The 20,506-nt window shown below is 44.9% G+C and overlaps 1 protein-coding gene and 1 long non-coding RNA gene across 34 annotated transcripts in view; one reads left to right on the top strand and one right to left on the bottom strand.

Moving 5' to 3' along the window:
• The window catches only part of RERE (arginine-glutamic acid dipeptide repeats), a 348,430-nt gene that overhangs the window by 148,522 nt on the left and 179,402 nt on the right, over window positions 1–20,506 (bottom strand). For 30 of the 32 annotated variants that reach the window (XM_083512803.1, XM_083512817.1, XM_083512818.1 and 27 more), the window contains 3 exons: window positions 12,814–12,919; window positions 11,705–11,801; window positions 6,282–6,386 (listed from right to left, as the gene is read on the bottom strand). In XM_083512803.1, coding sequence (XP_083368929.1) covers window positions 6,282–6,386; window positions 11,705–11,801; window positions 12,814–12,919 — 308 coding nt within the window. Of the gene's footprint in view, window positions 1–2,465; window positions 2,644–6,281; window positions 6,387–11,704; window positions 11,802–12,813; window positions 12,920–20,506 lie in introns of those variants that run through there. The other 2 variants (XM_083512823.1, XM_083512824.1) reach the window with 1 other exon arrangement.
• Window positions 2,813–8,643, top strand: LOC310711486. 2 transcript variants are annotated; one of them, XR_014528492.1, is made up of 3 exons: window positions 2,813–3,530; window positions 4,541–4,666; window positions 7,830–8,643. It is a non-coding gene; the product is annotated as an uncharacterized lncRNA (long non-coding RNA). The 2 variants fall into 2 exon arrangements; XR_014528491.1 differs by lacking the exon at window positions 4,541–4,666.

Raw genomic sequence — 20,506 nt, 5'->3', positions numbered from 1 at the left:
AATAGCAAAGCTGCTGCACACACAGAAAAATTTACAGACATGCTGGCACACAGCAATTGGAAAATCAATGTATTGGAAAGAAACAGTGATCTGCCCCCGGATCATAACGTACCGTCACATCAACTCATGCTGTACATCTGTGTTTGGTTTTAGAAGCTCAAAAGAAGAAGAAGAAAAAGGGTTCACCCAAGCTATCCAACAGGCTCACTTTACCATTATGGTCCCAACCATCACAGAGTGTCAACAGGAGCACTTGCTCTGACCATGGTTTAATGTGCAGATTGGAAAACTGGCATGCCATCATTCTCTGTGGAATTCAAAATGGCACAAACAAGGCTCCTGCTCCCACCTAATTTCAACAAGGGTGCCTACAGATTATGCCCAGGCACCAAATCACTCCAACATTCTGCTTTACTAATGCCAAAAATTGCCCACACAGAACAGGAATGGGTTTGAAAGTACGCAAATGACAGTGGGAAGGTGCAGAGTGACCTGATAGAATGACTCAGTGGAAGGACAGTCTTAATATGCTGCCATGGAGCCATATCGAAACACAACATGCACTGGGGGTAACAGGTGCATCGGAAAGTGGGAATTCTTAATATGATCTCCTGTAATAGTCGGCATGTGCCCTGCTAAACAAAATTCAATATTCTGAGCTAAGGAAAGCCAAATCAGTACCCCCGGCAATGTTAAGCAGGTATTTGAGTACACTGCACACTTTATTCTGCTACTGTGGTTCAAAACTGTATTAAAATAATTTGCAGTATGTGGAATAAAGTGATGACAGAGGAGCATTGAGGCAAAGTAGGTGGGAATGCAGAGTTGCAACAGTACAGAGAGGTGTTGACTGGAGATGGTCAAGCAAGACACCGCTCAACCCAAGACCCAAGTCCAGACAAGCTGAAGGTCCACTAGTTTTCCTTACCAACTTTCAGTGGGTGCTGCTCCTATGCATATATTGCCATGGCAAGTTCTTGGGAGACCTACCAACTTGTATGGTTTTTCAGTGGCCAGGTCCCATACTCACCCAGAAAACATACAGTTCTGCCCATAACAGGCCAGGTCTGTCCCTTCAAAGAAGGCGCTCCTGACTAGAGAGCAGGAGGAAAATGAACAGCCATCAAAGCCAACTGTCAACTTCCCATTGAATCCTCCTGGCCTGCTCCCAACACATAAATTAACAAAATTGCATACTTGACTGAGATCAGAGAAGGCCCTTGCCAAAGACCCACCAGAACATAAATCCTTAGTTGTAGTTATTCAGTAGCAGACAGGACCCCTTTAACCCTTTAACATCACATGTACTGGACTTGCTTCAGCAACCTCTATGGCAATGCAGGGACGTGGCACAGATGCCTTTATTTACAATATTCATTTCAATGGGCCACTTTTCAGTTTGTGGCCTGCAGAGCCCCCTGGGTTCTTTAAAAGCCTGCCATGTCTTCTTCCAAATGATACAGTCAGGAATGACAAAACAAGCGTCATCCACTTCCAACTTTGCCTGCAGTGTGTGTGTGTGCATTGGGGGGGGGGGCTTTCTAGGGCACCATCTCAGCTGGGGGGGCAGGAATGTCCAAAGCCCCCACAAATCTGTTATACCCACACACCACCATAGTATTCTTTTGGAATCCTCTGCAAGTCAAATAGTCATCCAAAAAGTCAACATGGAAACAAATCTCCAAGGACTGAAAACACAACGGCCGTGGTGGCCCACCACTGTCTTGCCCAAGTTCACGGTTATGTGGCCTTAATTCCCCGAGTTGCCCACCCTGAGCAGACACTCCTCAGGCATCCCGCCTTTCCACTGCCTTAACAGCAAAGCCACCATGTTTGGGGTTGTTGTTTTTTTTAGGCAGCAGAGTTGCTTATGGGCAGCTCTGCTTGCAGATGGGGCTTTGCAGAAAAGGAGGAGGGTCTCTTGCTCTCGTCACCTGCCTGCCAAAACAAGCAAGACTGGCTGTCAAAGCAAGTCCCGTCCCTCCTCCAAAGCAGCCAATGGCTACGGATCTATGACCCCTCCTCCTCCTCCCTGAACCCTTCCCCAGCACTGCCTCTGAGAGGCCCAAATATTTCCCTGCAGGCGCCACAGGCAAAAGCAGCACAGGCTGGCTCTGATACCGCAACTAGCCAAGAGACAGAGACACAGAGAGAGATTACAAGTGCAATTTTCAACTGCCTAAGGAGGAGGAGGAGAGAGATGGGGTAAAGAAGACAGGTTTGCATGGCTTCTACATTTGATCTTCTCCCCCCCCCCCAAAGAACATGCAATCCTGAGCACCGATTTCCTTCCATGCATTTCAATGAACGGAGACAGCTGCGTCTACAAGAGATCATGCAATAATTCAGGCAAGTAAAGACTCCGCCAGAGGGGGGGAAATTGCCGAAAGCACTGTGACAGCAGGCAAAAAGGAAAAACCCTGCATCACTCCCGAGGAGGCAAGGCCAGAGTGCTGTCAGCCTACCTGAAGGGGCCGAGAGGATCATCCATGGCTCTGGTGGGTGCAGCTGTTTCCCCTGACCTTGCCACTCCAAAAAAAGGAAAGGAGAAAAGAACAGAAAAGTCTGCCTGGCTTTCCCTACTCTAACTCCTCAAAATGGAGGCCCATGCAGTCTCAGATAGACCTGAGCGAGCTTCCACTGAGCTTGTGCTATGACCTAAGCCTGCACGCAGAACGCAGAAACTTCGCCCTCAGACTGACAGCACTGAGCATGTGCTGTGACCCCCCCCTCCCTCGTCCACATGACGCAATCAATCTCAGACCCTGCCGTTTCCGTAAATAAAGCCCAGCCAACAGGCACGGCGGGCTGCCGTCGCCACAGCAGCTTCAGCTTCGCCCTAGCAAGCTAGTGTGCAGGGAAGAGGGGCCTCCGCGAGGGAATCTGAGACTAGCAACACGCAGGAGAAACCAGGCAGTTCCAATGCCAGCATTTTTTCCATTTGCCTCTATGCTGCTGCGCCTATAAGTTGGAATGAACGCTGAGAGGGATGGGGGGGTTAACAGGGGGGCTTTGGGTCCAATTTCTACAGCAGCATTTTTTTCAAAAAGAGACCGCCTAGTAGAATTAAAACAAATGGGGCATTTTAAAGTAAAACTGTGGCATCCGTGTGCAACCCCTTAGAGACAAAGCCACATTTGCAATATTCTACAGCATGAATAACAATACGCAGAACCCTCAGAAGAAGCTGACATTTAATTACGTGCATTTCTCCAAAGCATTTTTATGTGTGTGTGTACACACGTACACACACACACACACACACACACACACGCCATTATTTCTATGTTCAAGTCACTATCCCCATCAATTTTCAAAGGGCCTTGATTTAAGTTTCTTGGTCACACTGAAATGTGACAGAATGTTGGCTGCAGCAGCAAGTGACTGATGAAAATATTCTGCTTCGTTCAAAATTAGGGTCCTGATTAATGACACCACCCATACACAAACACTACCGGCCCTAATCCCAATCTTTGGAGCTCCATGCGTTAGCTGATCTCAAAAGTGATAGCGATTTGCTCCCTTCCAAGGTAGGCAGCCTCTTCCAAGCCATCTCAGTTTCTGCATAGTGCAGCTGCTAGCAGCTAAAATATTTGCTCTGATCATAAGACGAGCCTGTTGACACCCCCACAGTCAAACTGAGTCTGGGCTACGTCAGGGCCAGGATAGGAGTGTGGATGGTTGTGCCCAGATTCCAGAGGTGAGCTGTGCTGGTTAAAGCCAGAGCCAAAATCTGAGGAAGCAGAAGGCACAGTGGGAGGGAGGGAGAAAAGGCCAGCCTCCTCCCATTTATTTATTTGTTGATCAATCAATCAATCAATCAATCAATTTGCTAGCTGGCTTTAAAAAGTACTGCATTTCCCCAAGATGGCATGCAGCATCCGGTGAGATCAAGTTTTAAAACACATGCAATATTAAAGTAATAAATACTGTAATAATTCAGTAGAAAACAATAATATAATACTATTTGTTGCTCCAGGTGATATCCAATGTTAATCAGAGTAGACCCATAGAAAGGAATGGGCATGACTAAATTATGCACAGTAAATTTCAAGTAGCGCCTCTCACAGAAAAGAAGAGCTCCTTGTTACGCCTTTCTGCACCACACCCAAAGTCTTGCTTGTTACCATAAGAACAATACTAGATTAGTACCACACACCTCAGTTGGTAGAGCATGAGACTCTTAAAGGGCAGCTCGTTAATATCACACTGCAGATACCATCCTATCAGGAGGTCCATCCTGCACGACACTGGAGTCGGGCCTTTTGTGTGGTGGCACCTATCCTTTCAAACTCCCTTCCACTGCATATCAGACAGAGAGGTCATCTCTATTGTTTTTTCGGTGTCTGCTAAGGACACTCCTCTTTCATCACACCTCCTAAATGCTTTAGCCCAGTTGGTTTTTGTACTGTTGCTATTGTTTTAAGTTGTTTTAAGATTTAAAATTGTGCTCTCTCGATACACACACACACACACACACACACACAGAGAGAGAGAGAGAGAGAGAGAGAGAGAGTTGACTCTGTGACTCCTCCAACAGGAGACATGCGCTCTTGCTTTATGAAAAGGAGCCATTTGCCATCATCTGTTGCACAGATTTTTGTCTCAGAAATGGCAAAACCACCACCAAGTCTTCCAAAAGGCACAAATTACCGAGAGTGAGACGGTGAGTAATACAGCAGCCCTGACGTTCCCCCTCCCTTAACAAACTCTGCTCAGCAGGTTTTATGTTAAAGCAAAGATATATACAAGACTCAAACTTGCTTCCATTTTATGTTGTGGGGTCTCTTGGGAGAGCAGCGAGCTCATCAATAACACCTCTACTCAGGCAAGGAGGGATTTTCAGATGTGTGTGTGTGTGCGGGCACTTTCCTTTTTAGCAAAAAATCTAGTCCATTATTATAGCACAGGCTTCCTTTCTGCACCCTGGCAGGAATTTTAGTACAACATAAAGAAGAAACAAGAATCTGGCTACTTTGGGGAGAGGAGGAGACAGCTAGATTTGCAACATGCTGAGATATCTCTCATGAGGTTCTAGCAAAACACCCAAGAAAACCCACATACAAACTTAGCACTCACATGAGCATTCACATGAGACTCTACAACTACAGAAGCTCCAGCTTCAGAAGCTCTGCCTGAAGAGGAGCTTGAAGACAATCTCTGCATGCATGCAAGCCAATGTATCAGCCACAAGAATCAATCACTTGGTATCAGCTCAGTAATTCAATGTGCAACTATCCACTTTACAAATGTGGAATGGAGGTCAAAGGAGAGCTGTACACTAAAGGACACCCACTGAGGGGCTGATATAAAAGTTCACTCTGTATCACGACTGCCACCACAGGCCATCTGAACAGTTGAGCCTCCCAAGAATATACAGGATTTTTTTTTTTTTTTTACAGAATATACAGATTCAACTGGCTGGATCGTCAATGTGGCACCTTTAGAAAGATTGATGGCACCAATACATAAACCACACAGTCCTGCTGACCCAATCCTAGCCATTATTGCAGCCACCCAGGGTGGGACTTGGCAACACCAGCACTGTCGAAACAAACGCCTGAATCAATTCTGAGTTTACGTCACAGGATCACAAACACACACATATCAATGCCTTGAAGACTGAGAGGGCTCAGTTAGAAATATTCAGAAATCTACTATTAGGCAGCAGTTAGCAGATGCTCACCCAGTTAAGCAGCTCAAGAGACAGAACTGGAATCCAGACAACTCGCTGCAGTTTTGGATCCATAGCTGGATCATCAATCAATGGAATGGGGTAGGGGAGAGAGACCCACAAGATCAATAATGGAACCTGAATGTGGGTGTGTGGCCACTGGTCAGTAAGAAAGCACATGGCTTGCATGCCAAAGGCATCTCCAAATTAAAGGATCGAAGACAAAAGGATAGCAAAAAACCTGCTACCAGAGTAGTCAACACCAGGCAAGTGCCTTATAAACCAAGGCTAAATGTGATTCCAGTATTATATTAGCTAGAAGCCCTTGGTGAACAAATGTCTCTTTATAATGGGAAAAATAAACCCAGAGCATGTGAATGAACAGGCTACGTACTGTATCAGTAAAGCACAACATTTTAAAAATATGCAGAATTATACCTATTAAGGTAAAAAGCAGAGCGCTCACCATGCCTCTGGGAGGGTAGCAAAGAACTAAACAGGAGAGCACAGCCTCTCCTGTATCCTCCACCTCAGTAAGAGACCTTGTATAGCCCTACAGAAAAGCATATGCTACGAATTCTTAGTAGATGGAAGGCAAACAACTCACCTTGTCTCTGGATTGTAGCCCAGAATGTAGAAAAAGGAATCCACCCGGGCTTTAAATTCTCTAGCAGCAAATATGTCAGAGAAATGGGAGATATTACACTTTCCCCTGCAAGACAGAGAGAAAAAGGGGCATTAGATCAGGTTCTCTACATGGATGACGGCTTATATAATTAAAGGAAAAACCAAGACCTCTTGTTGGTATTGATAAATGCAACTGGCCTGCTTTTTCCTCCTCTGGTGCTGTTACCACTGAACATAGTTAAAGAAATGCAAGACCACATGCATCTTCTGACGTATTGAACAAGCTGAATATAATTCCATATTAAGTGAAAACAATTGTGGGAAACCAGGATTGAACATATTTTCCTTCTTAAAATACTTTATCTTAGCAAGTATGATACTGGGGAGGGTTGTCTGGAGTTACTGAGACCATTTGCCTTGATTCTCAGAGATGCTTAAAATAAAAGAATATCATGATATATTTTATTAGGTTTCTAGTCCTCATGGTAGGACTCTACAACAGGAGTGGGGAACATGTGGTCCTTCTCTAGATGTTGTTCGGACTATAATTCCCATCAATCCCAGTCATCATGGTCAATGGTCAGGGATGGATTTGTAGTCCAGCAAGAACTGGAGGGCCACAAATTCCCCTTTCCGGCCCTACAGAATCAGTTCTCAAACATAGGTCACTGTGAGCCTTCCAAATTCAAGAGGAGCTATTCAAGCCTGTTCAACTGAAGATCAGTTCCTAATGGTCCTTTGTGTCCAAGGATGTGGAAAAGCATTAAAAACAAACAAACAAAGTAAGAGCAGAACTTGGAATCTGCACATTAAATGAGGAGACCCTAGGTACACCAAATACAGAACTCTAAAAATAAAAAAGACAAAATGTGGCTGAAGCCGCTGAAACTCTATACAGGAACATCGGCTATTGTACCAATATCAGATACTGTCAAATTATCAATGAGCTTACTTCCAGCTATCAATGTCTACTAGTGATGATGACTATGTTCTACCTCCACAGTCAAAGGCAGAGATGCTTCTGGATATAGCTGCTGAAAACCACAGGGAGAGTGGAGATCAGCGGCTGAGAGATCAGGTCCTGCTTGAAGACCTCTGGCTGGCCACTGTGAGAATGGGATGCTAGAGTAGATGGGCCACTGGCCGATCCAGCAGGCTCATCATTTGTTCTTATCAGGTTTGTTATTTATTCAGCTTCATGCCTGGGAAAGCAGTGTCCCCAAGGATTTGGAAGAAGGGAGAAGATTCTGTCCATTCTCCTTCCTTGTGCTTTTCGCTCCAAGAACACCACCAGTAAATCCCAGCTCACTTTCAGCTGTTGGCTTAAAAGCCCTTGTGCTCTCTCTCTCACGCACACACGCCGTACATTAACCACATTTGCTCACATTAATCCCTTACTATTCATGCCTCTCATCTCTCTTGCCCCGGCTAAATTTAGATTTAGATGATAAGCTCCTCTCAGCAGGATATCAGGAAGATGAATGGGTGGGTAATGGTGTAACCTAAGCTACATTCTTTTGGCCCATAGAACCAGCTGCCTCCAAGTTCTTCAACTGGGGTTCCTTCCATCAGCAACAGGCAAAAAAGACTGAGGAAGAGCATAGCCACCCACCTGCCAATCATCTGGCATCACGGTGATGAACAGGGGTGCAGTCCTGTTCTCTGCAGTGTTTGGCAGGCCACGCCAGTTCCCCTAGCTCAGTCAAACCAAGCAAGATTGCCCACTGAAGTAACATCACCTGATTGACATGTAGGCATGATTTAGGAAAAAAGGCCTTGTGGGCTGAAATGAAACCTCAGGCAGGCTAAGAGGCTCCCCCTGCCCTGCCCTGCCCTGCCCTGCCCTGCGCTGCCCTGCAGGGACCAGGGGGACAGAATAAGAGAGGCTGCAAAGGCAGACACATTCTTCTTGATAAAGCACCACACATGCAGATTGTGTATTATGACTCTTTTTTCTTGAAGACTGACCATGCAACTGTACTTATGGCAAATGAGTGCAGCCACACCTGAGTACTGCAGCTGCGTAATACCTATTCATTTCAATAGGGCTTTGCTCTGGAAGGCCACTTTAAGTCTCCATTCATTTCAGTGGAGCCATGAGCCATGATGGCAAAAGCGACTTCCAGGTTCGGGAGTGGTGTGACACTGAATGCCAGAGGCTGGGGAGCAATAGCAGGAGATGCCCTGCTTGAGGGCTTCCCAGGAGGCACCTCACTGGCCATTGTGGGAAAGAAGATACTGGAATTCATGGGCCCTTCATCAGATCCAACAGGACTTTCCTTTTCTTTTTTAAAATGAGGCTCCCAAAATTTCTCAATAAAGAAAGGCAAGTGAAATCTCTACTTACAGCATTCATTCATTTAGAAAATGTTTCTGCTACCTTTCAGTTAAAATTCACAAGGCAGCATAAACAACAAACGACAGTAAATATACAAACCCCAACAGAAATACCCATAAAACAAAAGCAGCAGCCATTAAATGCAGAAGAATGGATTAAAGCATCATCAAGGCAACTTATATTACAGTGGAACCTTGGGTTGTGAATGTGATCTGTGCAGGAGGCAAGTTCGCAACCCGCAGCGCCACACGTATGGATTGTGATTCGCGCTTCTGTAAATGTACAAGTGCCGAAACCCAGAAGTAATCCGTTCCGGTACTTCCAGGTTTGGCGCAGTGCGAAACCCGAAATTGCGTAACCTGAAGTGTCTGTAACCTGAGGTACCACTGTACACGCTGAAATGCCCGAGTAAATAAAAAGGCCTGGCACCAATATGGCAACCATGTTGGCACCAGGTGAGCCTGACTGAGGAGGGCACCACAAACCAAAATGCTCTTTCCCTAGTCACCATGTGGCTAAAACCAGATGATGTGGTTAGATGTCCCAGAGGAGGGTCACAGGTGTTGACTGAAGATCATCACCTTTGAAGAACGCTCAGCGCAAATAAATTAAAAAGATTTTCCTCCCACTGTTATCACCCTCCTGATAATCTTCCCTGTAACTTTGCAAGAATAAGAGCCAATGACAACACAGGAGGACTGCTGTGAAAGATCCTCAGGGAAAATTACACACATACAAACCCCTTCCTGAGCATATGAGCCGACAATTAAATTTTCAAGCCCGACACCATCAATCCAGCTCAGCTCACATTAGCTTGCGCTCTCCTCTCAGCATGCCAATTTCAGACTAAAAAGTCAGCTTCCTTGAGATATAAAAAGCACTCTGGTATTCTGGAGAAGATTACAGCGAGTGAGCGGAATTTGCCAGGTTTATCTTAGAAAACAACAGCTCTGTAATAAGTCAAATCAAAAGGTCTGTTTCCCTCCCCTACAGCAGAGGTTACAGCTGACTTGACTTGAAGGAAGCAGCTTCAGCAAAGTGGCTTTGAACAGGGAAAATGTCTCCAGATGGCTTTACTTAAAACACCATCTGAGCATTATCAGCAGGGAGATCATTCAGTTCACGTTTTGACAATATCCATGTGCTCTTCCTGCATGCCTGAAAATGAGATGCATGATGCCAACAGCATTTTCATTTGAATTCACCACAAGCATTGACTTGTTCCCCAAAGATGAATGGTTAGGTCTTTACTCGTTAAACCAACAAAGGGGGGAAAGGAGGAGAGACCAGGGCAGGGATGAAGGGAAAGACAGGCCACACAAGGCATGGGTCAGCAGCATCGGAGTGGCTGTCTGGCTATTGTTAAAAGCCCAAGGAACTCTCATTTTTATCTATCTCTCTCTTGAAAAATAGTGAGTTCCAAGTCCTCATGGCTCTTGGGGCAAATGACAAATCTTTTGCTACATCGTGCTTTAATATGATCATCACCGCCAAACAAGTGAGTTTTCTAGACCCACAGTTTTATACAATACTTGCTTTGATTGGGAATTTCCAAGTATACTCCCAAGGACTACTTGCCCAGACAGACCATCTTTTTAAAAAATAAAAAAGTCTCAAACTTTTGGGGCGCTTACTCAGGCTGGATGGTTGGTTGCAGGAGGCTGATAGAGAAAAAGAAGAGGCAAGATAAACGGCAGAAGTTCAGAAAGATGGCAGCAAGTGCAACCTTCACTTTTGCTAGGGACAGGTATAAATTTGGCTCCAGCTTCTTCTCCAAGTCAGGAGTTGTTCAAGTTTTAAAATCTCTTATGCAGGATCATTCCTCATAGAAAAGGAACAAAACTCTGGCCCTGCAATTCCTTCACGTTAGCTTCTTTCCAAGTTTACTCCACAAGACTCAATAATACAGATCAGGCCCACACATCTATCAATCGTGGGGCATGGGACACAATCAAATTCCAAATAAAAATACTGCAAATAAAGGAAGTGGACTTTTGGCATTGGCCAAGATATTGCCGTAGTTTTCCATGTAACTCTCAACAACTATGTCAGACGTGAGTATTCCCAACACAGATGATCAAGATGCATGTACGCATCTGGGAAAACGGTTTGCAGGATCAGACACATAAAGTTGGCAAATATCCATAAATGCACATGCCAGATGCACAGCTAGCTTCTCTTAGTTTCCCTTCACACCTCAGTAGAATGCAGAAAAGCAAAGAGGAACCAGTGCTGTGGGCCTATCCAAATATAGCAATTTGTTTTTCAGCACCATGCAACCCAAGCAGTACATAGTCAAAACCATCAAACAAACAAAAAATCAAATAAAACCAAAGAACATAAGCAAGAACACGTGATGGGAAGAGAGAACAAAAATTAGAGGGCTAAATCCACTAAAATAAATGGATCGAGTTAATAGTGACCCAGATCTCACTCAGTAGCACCTTAGAGACCAACTAAGTTTGTTATTGGTATGAGCTTTCGCGTGCATGCACACTTCTTCAGATACCTGGTACTTCAGGTATCTGAAGAAGTGTGCATGCACACGAAAATTCATACTAATAACAAACTTAGTTGGTCTCTAAGGTGCTACTGAATGGAATTTTTTTATTTTGTTTCAACTACGGCAGACCAACACGGCTGCCTACCTGTAACCAGATCTCACTGACTGCAATAGTAACCAAGTCGTGACTAACTTGACCCATTCATTTCAGTGAAACCCAGGTTCAATTCACTTTGCCTGCAATCCGAACCACACTTACCAGGCAGTAAGCTCAATTGAATTCAATAGGACTTGCTTGGACAGGATTGCACTGTTAGTCAGACTCCAATGCAAAATCTTTAAGTCACTGTCTAAACTACTGTAGATAACAAAAATTATTAGATATGGGCAAGGGGGGTGGGGAGAGGAAGATTTCATCAGGAGACTAGCAATATCCGCAATGAAAACATTTTTTTTAAAAAAATAGATGGAAAGAGATTCAGAACATTCTCCTGGTTAACATTCTTGGCCTTTCTAGAGCTTGTTACAAAGTCTTCTCCGCAATGGACTCTTGACAGCTTACCTGAGGGCAGCAGCATGATAGGTGTCAACATAGTCTGAAATGAAAAGCTCTCTGTTCTTGATCACTGGGTCGGTAATAACCAGCTCACGCCCAGAATCTGTGGAAAGAAAAGCACACAAGTTCAACTGTGATGCCTCAAAAATATCGACATCAGCCACTCACTCCCAGGTGCAAAGGCAACCAAAGCAGAAGTTTAGAGACACATAAAGATATTGAGATGTAAAGCACACATTTTGAGGGGGCGGGGGCAGGCATAGCTCAGAAGTCGAGAATTTCCCCACCATCCCCCACCTGCAAAGGAATCCCCCCATAAAGAGGTTGCTCACCCTTTTAGGCCCATAGGCACAACTGGATTTCTGAGCAAGAGCTATGGACACTGATGGTTACTCCCCTCCACCCACAAGACACCGGGGTGGGGGGAACCACATGCATGCATATTTCACTCTTCCAAGGAATCTGGTGGGGAAATCGGATCCAACAGAATTAGTCTGAGCCTTGAAAACCACATAGAGCTGAAAGAGGAAGTGGGAACGAGTGCCATTCTTCCAACTTCCGCCTGCATCTCCACTGACTTCTTAACTAAAAAGAAAATAGCCACCCTCACCTCCTGGTGACCAAGGTCTGAGAGAGAGAGAGAGAGAGAGAGAGAGAGAGAGAGAGAGACCTTAGAGATTTTGTGGAAACCAGAAGACAACCTCAAGGGTGCTATTGCGCCATAGGGCACCACACTGGCAATTCCTTTTCTTCTGAAAGTACATATTTCTAGCCCTCATGTGGTGAGAAAGAGCATGAAGGGAATAGGGCACCAGGGTAGAGGGAGAGTTTTTGGAGTCAATAAGAACATCTGTCTCAATCCAAGGAGTCTCCTCTTGCCTGCCTGCCTCATGTCTCAGACAATGGTCCAAAAGCACAGTGATTCTCCTAGATTGCTAAAACTAAGTAGGCCTCAACCTGATCACTGCCCATGTGGCAGACAGTGAGAAGCCCAATATAAGCTGGTCTGGGCTTTCCAAAGGAATGGCAAAATGCTGCTATAATGAACAGACAGACAGGGGGAAAAAGCATCACTGGCAGCAAGGGATGCTAACCACGTCTGGAGCTCAGCTTACCATTTTCATTATGTCGGTCCTGAACTAAATGCTGGTACACAGAATCTGGAACTTCAGACTGGCGGTAGTACCATTTGACGTTCATGAGAAGGTGGTCCCGTTTACTCTGAAAAGGAGCAACAAAAAACAAAGTTATGGGCAAGGGCTTTGGGTTAGCTAGCCAACACACTCCCTAAGCAGATGCACAAAGGAGCAGAAACAAGTTGCAAGGAAATGAAATTGTCTTCCCCATCAGTACAGCAAAATCAGAAGTCAAAAGGTGCTAGAATTGACGCTTAACAGCATCTCCCCACTTAAGGGGAAAGTGGCTTCTCAGACAATCAAGACTTCAGAAGACTATTCTCATAAGCAGGGAACATTTGTACACACACCTGACATTACATTAGGGGCTTGTACCAAAAAAGCAGCAGCTTCTTAACCTTGCCTACACAGCTGGCACCTTCACTTGGTCCAGGAACTCTCACCCTGGGAAATAACCTCCTTGCCATGCAAAGGAAGAATGTGAAAAACATTCCAAATTCAGATATTTCTGCATGAATGTTTTAAAAGCCAGCATCAAAATACCAAGTATCCATTTCACTTCAGACATTTTCTAGTTCTGTGCAGAGGTGCCTTGTTGCTATCACTGGCTTCAATTATCATCTTGGAGAGTTTTACACTTAAGATTCTTCACTGGACTACTCCCCACCTACAAAACCAAACCAAATCAAGAGTGTCTTGGGGCGTCCTGAGATTTAACAAATTAAATCACACCTTTCTATTGCTCTAGAATATGTAAAAGGAAACATAAAGCACCGTAGTGAAGTTAAGTAGGGATGGAGAACCTCCTGCTGCCCTGTGCAATCTCCCCAGATGGACAATAGAGTCTACGCGTAGAAACTGCCCAGTGTACAAAAGTAACATTCATTTTTGTTGCTCAAGCCTTAATCGGGATTCCCAAACTGTTGTCCGCGGACAATGGTCTGCAACTTGCATTCAGGTAGTCTGTTGCATTTCTCTGGATTTGTGGTTGAAGAGAGGTAATGGCAAATCCATCACTTTAAATATTCGTGTAGATTTTTGATTGTATTTTTATTGCTTCCTCTATTTCTTCTATTGTATTTTATTGTATTTCAATTTAAATTTAGTAAAATGCAGCATATAAGAAATAAGAATCAAACAGCCTCTAACACAGCATGTTACAATTAGTATAACAGGTAGAAAGATAATTAAGTAGTTCGCCAAGACACTCAGCCAATTTTCAAGTGATCCTTTGGGGGGGGGGCTGATTTTGAGAACCACTGACTTAGATAAAACTCCATGTGCAATACCACAAAACATCCAGCCAGTGGCAGCATTGTGTCAAGTAAGACTCCTAGAGCATGGCTGAAGCACATGTACCTGGTATCCTGTCCTTTAAAAGCAGTTCAAACCGCTAAAAAAGAAAAGGAAAAAACGTTTGCTGCAAAAGCTTGAGAAATAAATCAGCACTTCAAAGGTTTAAGCAAACATGAAGATAACTGCAGTCAAAGCAGAGCGCTTGGGAGGGACTGTAGCTCAGTGGTAGAACACCTGCTCTGCAGGCAGAAGGCTTCAATCCCTCTGTTTAAAAGGATCTCAACTAGCCCTGCTGGGGGAAACCTTTGCCTGATAGGCTGCAGAGCCAGTGTCAATGAAAATAGGCTGGGAGTGGATGGACCAATAATTGCATTAAGTGGGAGGGACTATAGATCAGTGCAGTGGTGGCTTGGGCGGGGTGCAAGACAGGGAGCCCAATGATAGGTGGAGCCAGAGGCAAGGACAGGTGGGGGCAGCTAGTTCTATTTTTTGTCTCCCACCTCCTCCCTGCTGGAGGAGGGAAACACCAGAGACTTCGGAGAAGGAAACTGACAGGCAGCCTTGTAAGTAAGAAGACAGGCAGATGAGGGCTGGCTGGAAGCAGACTGAGGCTGGTGAGGCAGCGCCATTTTCACCCCATGGACCAGCCACAGCTGAATCAATGGCTGAGAATGTGCTCTGTATGCTGAAAGTTCCCAAATTCAGGGTTGCCTCCAATCTTAGTCAAACTTGGGAGTTGAAATAAATGGGCATGGCCAACCGAATGCAACCCTGTATAGTGGAACCTCAGTTTTTGAGCGTCTCGGAAGCTGAACGTTTCGGAAGCTAAACGCCGAAAACCCAGTAGTAATCGCTTCCATTTTTGAACGCAACTCAAAAGTCGAATGGCTTCCACTGCATGGTTTTCTTTTTTTCTCAATGGATTTTGCTGACCGCCCATTGCTCCTCGGTTTTCAAACATTTTGGAAGTGGAACGGTCTTCCGGAACAGATTATGTTTGAAAACTGAGGTTCCACTATATTCAGTTGCAAACATGAGTCCCCAGAATGCAACCCTCAGGCCCTTCCTGGATCCTATGCACAGAGACTCATCTGCAGATCTCAAGGCATAGGCAGGTGTATAGGAGACAAGTAGTTATTTGCAGATATTTGGTGCTCAAGCTGTTAAGCACTTTAAACTTAAGCACCCTGAACACAATCTACAACCAAGGGCATCCGGCAATACTTTAATAGTATGACCTGGCAATTGCCAACTCATGGGTACTCTTGCCACCACTTGGGCCTCTAGTGACAACCATGATTCAAGGAGAGCCTTTAAACTACATAACAGTGCCTTCAGGGGGAGTGCAACCCTGTCCAGAATAGGCTATTGCACTACATTGGATCTTACAAGAGAGCCTAAAGCAAGAAGAGCCACAGGACAATGGTTGAGCACCTGGCTTTGTATCCAGAAGGCCCTCAGAATCTCCGAGTACAGCTGGGGGAAGAGGACCCCATCTGAAATTCAGTGTACACAGCACTGAGCTAGATAGGTACAACACTGGTCAAAAAGACTTTCATGTTGCTGCCACAACACACACAGACTCAAGACCCACAAAGGCCCATGACACAAAAATGGTGTGTGCTCATTTATATGTATAGATCCAAATTTAGGTTGCTGAAGAAACGAAGATGGCAGGTGCCTGGGACAACATGTTCTGCAACATGGCCAGGAGTTATGTAAACCAGATATGAGGAACTTTTGGCCCTCCAGACGTTGCTGAACAAAAATTCCTATGAGTTCTATCAAGCATAGCCCACGGCCAGGAATCATGTGAGCTGTAATTCAGCAACATCTGGAGAACCAAAGGTTCCCTACACCAGCTGTAAACAAAGGAAAACATTAAAAGAGGTGGATGGGCAGGTGATTCAGGGCCCAGCATGAAATACCTGGGACCCCACACCCACAAGTTATTCCCTAGCAATATCCCTGGGTTGCAGTTTCAGTATTTGCGAATCTCTACTTACAATGGTTGCATGCAAACATCTGTGAACATGAATACAATAGATTTCAAAACACATGGGCCCTTGCTGGCAATTTTGGGGGAGATGAAAAAGGGAAAGTGCTGTGACCCCTCTCCAAGCAAAACCCTTGTTTGATGTAAGGCCCAGTTCTGACTGCTTGCCCACCTGCCTCCTCTCAGTGTGCCCATCTCATTTCCTTACATCATTACCTGAAACAAAAGAGAAGCTGGCAGCTGAATCAAGACAGGAACAGCTGGAGTTCAGGGATCTGGAATATGATTGGAACTACAGCCTGGGGAGAAGGGGAAGGAGGGTGCCCTTTTCTTTCAAGCACGTATAACCCACACAATATCCATTTTGGCTGTGCTTTTATCAAATCAGAAGCCAATGTATTTGGCTTCCCTCTGAGCGCCTGCGGCAGAGCCGGCTGAATCTCTGTGTGCCCTGGACAATACCTACTGATGCTCATCTACCTGCAGGGCTTTATCCCACAGGCTCACTGCTTGCTCTCCTTCTGCTGGGGCTTTTTGTTCATTTGTAGCATCCCAGCCTCTGCATTTAGTGGGCCTGCAACTTGTGCTTCCGCTTTCCGTTTATCTCAGCTCATCCGTATCAAGATGGAAAGATGGGTGACAGAATGTACTGTTGCGGAAAGACACGAACAAACTGCAACCCCCAAAATCTACCACCATCTGTCATTTGAAGACACACACTTTAGCCATGGTGAGCTGAACTAGGACATTTTTAGGGTACCAAATACAGAGAAAAAACAAATGATTACCATAAACACCTGCAATTTAAATGAGGAACACTGTCTTACTTAGCATCCTCTCTGCTTTCTGGAGATTACAGAAGGCATCACACTCACACACTTTCAAGCATCTTTTTGAAGCCATAAGGCCTAGGAAGGGACTTTTTCTTTTCAAAATGAAAGCCAGGATTTTCAGGAATCTGCATTCTGTATCCCTTAATAATATCCTGTGCCTTTTCTGCACTGCTGTTGAATCACAGCACTCGCGCTGCCTTAAATACTGACTTGTCTCCCCTATTAACTTTTCTTCCTTACTGTGTATTATCAAGGGGGAAACACTGCTCTGACACCTTTAGAAAATGAATAATTTGATGTGATTTTTTAAAAAAATAAACATTATTTAGAGGTCACTTTGGGGGACATATAGCCCATTGTGGCTTCATCAGGGCTCCTCTCCTTGAAAAACCAACAGGGTAAGTGGAAGAGAGGGACCTCTCAAAGTTCTAGGAAGTGCTGGACTGAGTTTGCCTGGCTGTGACAACCTGTGCAACAACAAAAAAAACCAAGCAAAGTAGTTCCGTTTCCTCCAACATTTCATTCTGCAGCATGTTCGAACCCAGCCTCTCTGCAGAACAAGCACGGAGGGAAAGCGTTTGACCTAACAATCTACCATTTATAGCGGCTTCAAATTTATAGACCCCAAGCCTCCAAAAACAGAGGGGTCAGCGTTTGTTCCACTGTGCTGACTCGCTGCCTTTGGCGCTTTACATCATCCTCTGCGCCAACATGGCAGGAGGTTGTGCTTTTGTGTTTTATTTTATTTTTTTACACCCACACTTAGAAAGGCAGCACATGAAAACCTCCTTTGCTGTTTACAACAGAAGCGCAAAATAACCAGTTACATTTAAATCCCCCGACAGATGATGCAACTGAAAAATGTGCTGACGCGCTAAATTTGCCACAATCTGCTCTCGGCTGATATCAGAGAAGCATTTCTCTTGCAAATCACAGCGCCCCTTTAAGGTATCATGTCCTGGTGATTGCTTCTTTTGTGTCCAATTAATTTAAAAGGCTTAACCATGGAAATCAGGCTGAGAATGTTCCTCTAGCACAGCAACAGTACCGCTCTCTCTCTCTGTTTGTAGAAACCAAATCTTACTAAAAATACCGGCATCTTACACTATGTTATGTTTTACAATATTGCTATTCTCTCTTATACTATAAGAGAATTGTTAATGTTGTGGCTTACTGGGCCTGCTTATAGGATTCTGTCTTTTTTTCTTTCTTTCTTTTGGTATATTATAGTTTTCCCTGTTTTTCCCCCCCCACTCAGGGATTGAAAATATTCAATGAAGAGCAGGCTGTAAATACTGCAAATAAATAAGTAAGAAGGTGATGGACTCCAATCTCACTGCAAGGCAACTCTCCCCCTACTTCCCCCCACCACAGAAATCAACCAAGATTTCCACTGGTTGCTGAAATGGGGGACGATGGCTTCATTTCACCCCATTAATGCTGCTGTATGTAGAACCAGACTGCCATCTGTAGCTCTTTCTTACTCCAGCAAGTGGGCTTCCATGGGGCTATGGAAGTCAGAGAAGATGGCCACCAGCTTCCACACACAAAAGGTGTGAGGAACCTTTGGTCCTCCCGATATTGCTAATCTGGAAATCCCATCACCCCCAGCAAGCATGGCCAATAGTCTGTGGTGATGGGAACTGTAGTTCAGCAACAATGGGAGAGTCAAAGGTTCCCCAGACTTGCTGCATTGTACAGCTCCCCAGCACAGGAACAAAGGAAGCTGCCTTAATACTTGCTTTGACTTCTGGACTACTTGGACTGGCTGGCTGGTGGTTCTCAGGGATCTTGGGCTGAGGGTGCTTCTGATCGTCAGGTACTTGAGCCTTTGAACTGGAGATGCCATGGGTTGAAGTAGGACCTTTTACATGCAAAGGAAGGGGCCGAGACACTGAGATATGGACCTGGCCACAACCAATGGGTCTTAGCTCCTGTTGGGAGACTGAATCACACTTCTTTTTTTAAAAAAAGATGGCATCTGGAGCAAAGCCTTGATGACTTATCTTAAAGCCAGAGGGGTGGGGTGGGGTGCCCCCATGGGAGCAGGTGTAGCAATCATCCCTGCCCCAGATTCCTGCTAGAAAGCATGAACTCTTACTGTACCCTAGAACTCTAAATTTCCCTGCGCATGTCAGTGTGACATGCTCTGTGCAGCACCTCCAACAGAACAACTCTCAAAGGCAGCCAAGCTACCTCTTTCGGCTCCTGTCCTCTTAACCTAAACCAACACAAAGACTGCAACCTTTAAACCTGTTAGTGTTATCTAATGACTGTTCCATCTACAAGAGCTTTTCTAATAGAAACAGGCCACGATGGCTTATCTCTGTGCACAAGCCAGCCCTCAAAGAACCGCCAGCTTGATTGAGCGCAGTAATGGAAGGCAGGAAATGAGAAGGCTTGGTGAAGCCGCGGATAATCGATCAGTGTATTCAGCGGAGTGTGAGCTGAGCCAGGGAATAAGTAGCTCGGGGTATCCAATACTGTGCCTTCCAGTACAGAAAAGTCCCATTTCTGTGATCTATGCAGGAGAAAGAATAATTTATTGACACAACAATATAGGATTCCCCCCTCCTCACCCCCTGCAACATACATATGCCAAAAATGTCTTGCTTTTCACATTTGTTATTCTTTACAGTGCAGAAAAAAAAATCTTTCACGCCTCCCATCCTCAGCAAGCTGAATGACAAAGCTGGGTAGTGGCTTGTGTTGTTCCGAACAACTTGTGAACCTGGAAATTAATTCACAGCCCCGTTTGTCAATTCTTTCAAATGTTCTCTTTGCCTTCCAAAGTCCAGTATTTTTGCACTGTGTATGTGGAGTGTCCCATTTTTTTTGTGTGCAACTGTGATTCTCCTGTCGACAGCTGGAATAAAACAGGTGAAATCTCAGAATCAATCTTAAGGTTTTAAGCTATTGCCAATTTAGACATGCTGGCAAAGTAAACAATCTGGAGACCCGGGGTGGGGGGGTGGGGAGGCGCTCAACTTGTTAGAATTTGAAGGACAAGCAACTCACCACTGGAGAAGACAGAAAGGCAAGGCTCAGCTTAGAGGGGGAGAAAGATTTTCTCCCATTTTTATTTTTACAATAGGGGTGGGGAAGCAACCTGTATCTTCCTGAATATCTCCAGTTTTTCCTCCAGGCCTTCACATTTCTGCTCAGGAATGGGTCAAGGATAACCTTGGCCGTCGCAAGGAACCCAGATGAGAAGAAGCTATATGCTGTGACAGTAAAGAAGGAGCCAGATCAAAATGAGACCTCTAGGTGCTGCTCCTTTCGAAAGATGCTCATCAAGAAGACATCCTATGCCCCAAAACCTGGTTTTGGAAGAAGTAGTTTTATTTTACATTTTGTGCATTTTTTAAAAAAAATGTTTTACACAGGCGGCATTAGAAAGAGGCATCAATGTAAGATAGTGGTAGCTGGCACCTATTGGGACTGGTGGGTTGGAAAACAGGGAGGCCAACAGCAGGTGGCGCCAGAGCCAATGACTGGCAAAACCGACTCATTCCATTTTGACACCATCCCACTCCTTGTTTATTTC

This window comes from Podarcis liolepis (genome assembly GCF_965112155.1).
Source record: "Podarcis liolepis genome assembly, chromosome: 7".
Lineage (NCBI taxonomy): Eukaryota > Metazoa > Chordata > Lepidosauria > Squamata > Lacertidae > Podarcis > Podarcis liolepis.
The sequence above is the reverse complement of the archived record's forward strand: the minus strand, read 5'-3'. Positions and strand labels throughout refer to the sequence as shown.